General features: G+C 49.3%; 1 protein-coding gene across 1 annotated transcript in view; it reads right to left on the bottom strand.

Moving 5' to 3' along the window:
• EPHX2 (epoxide hydrolase 2, cytoplasmic) overlaps positions 1 to 7,768 on the bottom strand; it is a 44,562-nt gene that overhangs the window by 32,391 nt on the left and 4,403 nt on the right. The window contains 6 exon segments of the mRNA XM_012663046.1: positions 465 to 493; positions 1,157 to 1,160; positions 1,806 to 1,944; positions 3,403 to 3,593; positions 4,778 to 4,937; positions 6,611 to 6,695. Of these exon segments, the coding sequence (XP_012518500.1) occupies positions 465 to 493; positions 1,157 to 1,160; positions 1,806 to 1,944; positions 3,403 to 3,593; positions 4,778 to 4,937; positions 6,611 to 6,695 (608 nt within the window).

Genomic DNA, 7,768 nt, shown 5'->3' with positions numbered 1-7,768 from the left:
AAAAAAAAAAAAAAAAGAGGCAAAATCACTCACTCTAAGTCTCTGAGAGTTCGGACTTTAGTGCGTACACTTCTTCTCTGCAGCAGTTCCTCAGCTGCCGTTCCATCTTTGGTCACCTCTGCTGAAACGTTTCTCCTTGGAGTCAGCCAAAATCAAACTCCCTGTGCCTTTGTGTGAGTCTGCTCAGGCCGCCATGACAAAATGCCACGGACTGCGCAGCTTCACCCACAAACATCCATTTCCTCCCGGTTCTGGAGGCCGGACGTCCACGATCAAGGCGTGGGCAGGGCTGGTTCTCCTGAGGCCTTCCCCTTGGTTGTGGATGCCTGTCTCCCTGCGTCTTTACGTGGCCGTCCTCTGTGTGTGTCTGTGTCCTAATCTCTTCTTCTAAGGACACCACTCAGACCCACCCTCTTAACTCGCTGTAACTTAATGGGCCCCTTCAAGGCCCTTTATTCAAATACAGTCACATTCTGAGGGCCTGGGCGTAGGGCTTCAGTGTGCAGATTCCGGGAGCACACGCTCCAGCCCGTGACAGTCTTCTGCCTGCAGAGTAACCTCCTACGGCGTGGATCCACCACACGTGGTTTATCCACCTGTCTGCCCACGGGCACCTTTCGGCTGTGTGAGTAAAGCTGCTGTGGACGTGCATGCACTCTGTCCTCTGCTTCTGTCATTTATTGGAATCAGTTTCCCCGAGGTGAAACTGACAAGGAACGAGATACTGGGCACACGGACGTGGCTGTTTCATTCTGCCTGAACCCTGGTGCCGGACATGCTGTGAAGCCTACTGCCGGATTTGTCATCTTTCGTCCTGAGGTGTCACCTGAGAAAGAACTGGCTGTCCTCAGTGACTCAGTTATCTGACCTCTAAAATGGGGAAGTAAATGATAAACTCAGAATGGCACTGTATTTGGAAATGGGGCCTTTAAAGAGATGATTAAGGTAAAATGAGGTGACAAGGGCGCACCCCAATCCAATCTGACTGGTGTCCTTAGAAAAAGAGGAAACTAGGAAAGAGGCAGGTACAGGGGACAGGCCACGTGAGGACACAGGGAGAAGATGGACACTCACAAGCCAAGGAGAGAGGCCCCACTGATCTGGGACTTGCGGCCTCCAGGACTGTGAGGAAATAAACGTCTGTGGTTGAAGCCACGTGTCTGTGGCACTTTGTCATGGCAGCCCAAGCAAACCAACACGGGTCCCGCTGAGGCAATGGCTGTGCAGCCTTGGCTGGGCCGAGCACCCTAGCCTGCTGCCCCCTCCCCTGTGCTGTGCAGGAGCCCGTGGACTCAGTGAGGTTGTTGATCTCAGGTCACCCCAAAAGTACAAGCTGCCTGAGACCCGGGGGGCAGGCGAAACCCTATCAGCTTCAGGATGTCATTGAGGGTGTCCCGTCCTCCTCTAAAGAGGCTTCCCTCTTTGCACCAAGTGCCAGTGGCAGGCTCAGGCAGCCCGGGCAGGGGCTATGCTCCTTAGAGAAAAATTTTTCAATATTTATTCTGAAAAGCAAGGTCAGGGTCTTTGAATGTCCCACCACTGCCTTGGTCCCCCTGACTCTGGCACCAAGACTAGTCCAAATTCTTGCTCTCAGAGTACCTGCTTCCCTGTGCATTGATTGCAGAGAAAGAAACAAGATGTTCTTCAAGGACATGGTGCTGACTGCCCGGTAGGTGACAGACCCCATGCAGAGTGCACCTGGGGTCATGCACACAGCAACGAGCGCCGCCGACCTGGCTTCTCCACTCACGGTTTTCTCCGCTGCGTGTGCACATGACAGCCGGGTGGCAGGAAGCCTGAGCCACTCAGAGGTCAACTTACCTGTGTCCCAGTTACTTTCTCCAGTTCTCTCAGGGCCGTGTCAGTGTCGCGGACGAGGATGGTGACCATTCCCAAGTCCCGGGCTGGCTTCAGATTAGCCCCGATGTCATCTAAGTAAACAACCTGAACCCAAAACAGCAAGGGGGAGAACACCAGAAAGAAACACATTAAATTGCAAACAGGGGTTATTTTATGATAAAGAGATGAAAAATTCTTTTTCTTTCTATGTAACCATTTACTCTTGAAACTGAAAACATTTAATTACATAAGTGTACACATAAAACACAGATAAGTACACCCCCACATATACCTATTGGTTTCAGCCAATTCTGAAACTGCAAGATTAGGAGAGGATAAACACTTGTCAAGACGACACTAAAAATGCATCTGGGAAAATCAATGGGTTTGAATAGACAAAATAAAGGTCTGGAAAAGAACTCTAATGAGCACAGACAATAAAACAGATTATGAAGCTACAAAAGGTAGAATAGTTTGGTATTAGAAAAGAAATAGACGTATCTATAAACTAGAAGAGAGTCTAGAAATAGACTCAAATACAAATGAGAATTTGTTTCTAATGAAGGTGTCAAAGATGTCCAGTTAGTGAGGAAGATTATTTAACGGCATCGATATAACTGGTTAACTGTTTGGGAGAAAAATTGGATCCTTGTATTACATCTTGCCCCAAAATAGATTCTGAATGGATCAAAGATTTCCATTTCAAAAGAAAGAAAGAAAGACAGACCCTGGGAGTTACAGAAGAAAGTATGGGTGAATTTATTGTCTTGGACAAGGGTGGCCTAGAATCCTAAGCAGCTCACCCAGCCCAAAAGCCATAACGGGGAGCCTGCTCCATCTGTGTACACACCCACCCGTGTAGACTCGGAGCACTACCTGCCGACTCCAGGCGTGGAATAGGGCAGGATCAAAGTCCAGGAGGGGAACTGGGCATCAGGGATGGGATCCAGTGGGCATCCCAAGGATAGAGCCCAGGGTTTAGGATTTGTTCTGATCAGCTCGTGGGGGAGGCGGGGCCAGCCAGGGAGGGTCAGAAACAGGAGAGGAAGGAATTTAATCCTGGTCCAAACACCTTTTGAAGATTAGAGCAGGGAGACGCTATGAGAACAGCACTTTAGGGGAGGTGATCTCTGGAGCTAGGATAAGGACAGGCTTCAGGGGCATGAGGTGCCTGGTAGGAGACTGCGGCAGTACCGGGGGCCGACCCCCACTCGCCCTTTGCTGGGGAACCCTGACTAGCCTTGTGGCCTCGGGAAGGCCTCCCAGGTTCCCTGTTTCTTCGCAAGAAAACCGAGGCAGCTGGTCTAACAGCTTTTGATGATGCCTGTTTTGACCAAAGTCCTGTAAGAGCCACACAAAGGGGACAGATGCCCATCTCTGGTGGAATTTTCTAGACGGACAGATGGATAAAAGTCCTTTAGGAGAAGTCCTGGTCTGGCAGAAGCAGACCTAGAACTGTGCTGCCAGGCTCCCCAGATGCACCCCACCTGCTCACTCCTCGGTTTTCTTTGGTTGCAATATCTCTGGAACATTCTTCTCTCCTGGAAGGAAGCATCTACGTACCTCACTGGGGTTGGCCTTCAGGGTGTCCAGAGCAAACTTGTAGATCTGAGGGTCAGGCTTGGCCATTCCGATCCGACACGACTCTATCAGGAAGTCAAAGTTCGGCTTCAGCTCACACATCATTCGGGCCAGGCCGCCTCGCTCGGCTCGGTCGTCCAGCCAGTTGTTGGTGAGGATGCAGGTCGTAAATCCTGCGCAAAAAGTCACCAGTGAATGGACTGGAACTTTGTGTTGGGATGCCCCAGGTCCCCCACAGGGGCCCCGTAATGGGACTGAGCGGGGTCCTGCTCTCTTACGTCAATCTCCTTTCGCCCAGCTTTCAAGTGACAAGAGGGAAAAATTATCTTTGCCCGTAAGCACCTCCCAACACAGACCTGAGAGTGAGCTGGGGTCATTCAGGGCTCTCAGAAGCCCAGATGGGGACACTACCACCCCTTCCTCCTTGCAGAGTGCTGTTTGGACATTGTCGGCTCATTTGATGCTCAGCACCGTGCAGAGGACCAGACAGATCTCGCTATCCCACACTCACAGATGAGCAAACAAAGCTCGGACAAGTTATGAGCTGCCCCGACACTCACAGTGAAGGTCCTGTGGCCCTTCTCGCCTATGCTGTCACAAACTCTGCTCAATTACATTTCAAAACATCTGCCTTGGCTATTAGGGACTGGGCTGTCATCCCCAAACTGGAGAAGCATAAATAGAGATAGCATTATCCCCTGGCTTTATGTGCCTAACCAGCAAGGGCGAGAACCAGGCGGTGCTGGAAACAAGACTCGGTGGGTTGATGGTGAAACTCTTCCCACGTAACATGAGGGAGGGTTTTGGACGTGGAGTGGCTTAGCCGCACCAGGTAGGCCTGCTTATACGGGAGTGGGATGGTTGCCAGTGTGCCTAGGAAGTGTCAGGGCACTGACACTGAATAAATGCCTACGGGCGAACGTGATCTCGTGTCTTAAACCACGTGACATCATCTGAGCCGATGTCACCGATGTCAGCCAGCTCATAGCTCAGCCACTCCGACACCCAGGGGCTGGGAAAAATCACAGCTGCTTAAAAGGCTTTGTTTTTTAATTACTATGACAGAAGGTCAGGACATCACTAGTGCCACGGAAGGAGAGAATTTTGCTCACGAGATAGTCACTGGTACAAATCGCTTCATTAGATAAAATTCTATCACTTTTCCAGCTATTCTATGGGTAGCAGTACTGGGTTTTGCCATTTGATAAAGCTTGCTTTGGGGCCATGTTTTAAGAACAGCCTTCCATCGAGGCCCAGAAGATCTATGATCTCAAAACACACTTAGTTGGATTCTGAGCTAACCCTCCCGAGGATTCTGGGTGGTTGGGCCAGAGAATGGCCAATATCAGACCCTTACCCTTCTTTCTGAGAGTGACAGCTGCCTGGAGCATGGGCTGGTTGATCTTTCTTGCTGAAATCACCTTGCCAATGATTTGACTCAGAGAGAAATCCTCGGGGAGGCGGATTCCAGAGGCCTCGCAGTGTTTCTTGCGGTTTTCTTCCATGAGCGGCGCCCACTGCCAAAGCGAATTAATGATACGACCACTCAGAAAAGCTCTGGCAGTGTTTACTAAATCCGAACACATGCATTCCCTGTAACCAAGCAATTCCTCTCCTGGACACATCCCACTGGAAATGTCGACATATGTTCCCCCAAACACATGGACAAAAATGTTCATAGTGGCACTATTCCTAAGAGTCTCAAACCGGAAACTACCCCAATGCCCACTAACAGCAGCCTGGACTGTGGTGTATTTACACGCTGTGATTGCACTATTCCTAAGACCCTGTCTTAGTCTGTTTGGGCTGCTATAACAAAACACCAGAGGCTGGGTAGCTCATAAACAACAGAAATTTATTTCTCACAGTTCAGCCTCGGCTCACACATCAGGCAGGCCAGGCTGTCTCTCTGGGAAGTCCAAGATCAAGGCACCTGCAGATTCAGTGTCTGCTAAGAACCCACTTCCTGATTCAGAGACGGTGCCTTCTCACTGTCTTCACCTGGTGGAAGGGGCTGGCTAGCTAGTTCTCTGGAATCTCTTTTATTTGTTTTGAGACAGAGTCTCACTCTGTTGTCCCAGGCTGGAGTGCCGTGGCGTCCATCCTAGCTCACAGCAACCTCAAACTCCTGGGCTCAAGCGATCCTCCTGCCTCAGCCTCCTGAGCAGCTGGGACTGCAGGCTCATGCCACCATGCCTGGCTAATTTTTTCTATTAGAGACAGGATCTCACTCTTGTTCTAGCTGGTCACGAAACTCCTGAGCTCAAGCAATCCTCCCGCCTCGGCCTCCCAGAGAGCTAGGATTACAGGCGTGAGCCACCACACCTGGCTTCATCACAGTTTTCATTCACAATTTGCCATGATGTTTGTGTGTGTGTCTTTGTGTATGTGTGCTTTAAAGTGACTGCAATACTCCTCACATTAATACTACATTCGCCTGCACAGAAACAGTGGGTGTTTGCTATCATGGTGGGTCCCAAGTTTTCTGACAGAGCGATAGGTGGCTGTAATTCATAAAATTAAAAAAAAATACACATATATAATAGAATGTTTTATCTGTATACTTATAAGTAGATTCCCAATAGCCTTTCTTCTTAGAGAAGCCCTAGTTGAGAATTCAAGTAGTGGTTAGATCCTGGTTACTTTGTTAAAAATAATTGAGGTTATACTAACGATAATAATTACTATTTTTTGAGCACACACTATGTGCCAGGCACTGGGCTAGGCACTTTCTATGCTTCACAACAACCGACGAAATAGGTGGTGTTATCAACCCCATTTTATAGATGGCAAAACTGAGATTTAAAGAAGTTAAGTAACTTGCTGTGGTCGAACAGTCTGTAAGTGGGAGCTCTGATTCAAAACTTGTCCACCCATTAGATGGTTATTGAATTAACAGACCCGGTGGCCCTGCCCTAAAATAGTTGCTCTGGCTGTGGTCGCTTCGTGGTGTACAACTTTGAGGGCTCGGAAGTTTCCCTCTGCTTGGCCCAAAAACTGCAAACCGGTCTTAAATGCCTCTTCTTACGTCCCTAGGCCTTCCAGATCAGCCCTGCGAGTCACGTGCTGTCAGGGGTACGTGGGTGAAGAAGATGTGGCCCTGTGCTCAGTGAGCTTCCGGTCAGCACAGAAGATGAGCATGCAGGCAGAGAATGCCTACCCAAGGGGGTCTGTGCGGTGACCCCCTCACCTGGGAAAATGTGATCTCTCCTCTCATGAGGCGGGCAGTAGAACCATCTGGGCCTCCTTCCTGGAAAACTTCATTCAGAAAGCCTCTGGAAGACACAAAGAAACATCATGAACATTCCAATGGCTTCATCATGGCAGCATGTGGGGACAGACACTTTGTATTCACTGAGAACCCACCGCTAGAAAGCCAGGCTGCCAGGGACTGGGAAATGCCAGCGCAGTTCAGGTTGGGCTCTTTGCCCGCAAGGAGCCACCCAGCTGAGGATACGTGACCGTAAACTAAATAACAAGTACACTCCAAGGAGAAGCAGCTCAGGGGAAACCACCTGGCAGAAACCTGGCAGAGTAAAATGGGAAAGCAATTAATACTATGAGCCCAAAGATGAGATCTGTTTTGTGGACCTAAAGGAAGAAGCTGAGGCAAGATTAATATTGAGAGTTTATTTGGGCTGAAGTTGAGGACGGCAGCCAGGGACACACTCCAAGTTGCCTTGGGGAGGGCTCAGCGCGGCCTTTCTTACAAGCAGATTTTTCAAGGCAAAAGGGAACAAGGAGTGGGCCGATACAAAGTTGTCCAGCAGGAACTCTCACTGGTTTGCAGAGACAGCATTGACGAGTGACTTGCTGTCCACTGTTGAACTATAACGTGTGAGTTATGGGGTCCAGTGTGTGGCATTTAATGGCCACTTGGAGTCGGTTAGTCTGGAGCCTGCATAGCCAGTGGCTTCAAGAGGTAATTATTTAGCTCAAGGGGGAAATGAGATGTGACTGCTGTCACGTTTTAAATGCTTCTCTGCCGCCTGATAATTTAAAGGGGCTCTCGCATTCCTCAGATAAAAAGTTGTGGTTTTTTTCCTTTCTCCTGTGGGAAGGCAAATTCTTTCAATAAACAAACAAAAAGAATTCAAGGACAGATCAGAGAAGTAATACTCACAGGACTCATGGAGGAAAACTTCTCTGGACTGAAGGAAGATTTGAGTCCTAAGAACAAAAGCACCCACCAGGCCAGGCGCGGTGGCTCACGCCTGTAATCCTAGCTCTCTGGGAGGCCGAGGCGGGCGGATTGTTTGAGCTCGAAACCAGCCTGAGCAAGAGCGAGACCCCGTCTCTACCAAAAATAGAAAAAAATTAATTGGACAGCTAAAAATATATAGAAAAA

Source organism: Propithecus coquereli, unplaced genomic scaffold (genome assembly GCF_000956105.1).
Source record: "Propithecus coquereli isolate 6110/MARCELLA unplaced genomic scaffold, Pcoq_1.0 Scaffold79, whole genome shotgun sequence".
Lineage (NCBI taxonomy): Eukaryota > Metazoa > Chordata > Mammalia > Primates > Indriidae > Propithecus > Propithecus coquereli.
This window is presented reverse-complemented; position numbering and strand designations above follow the sequence as displayed.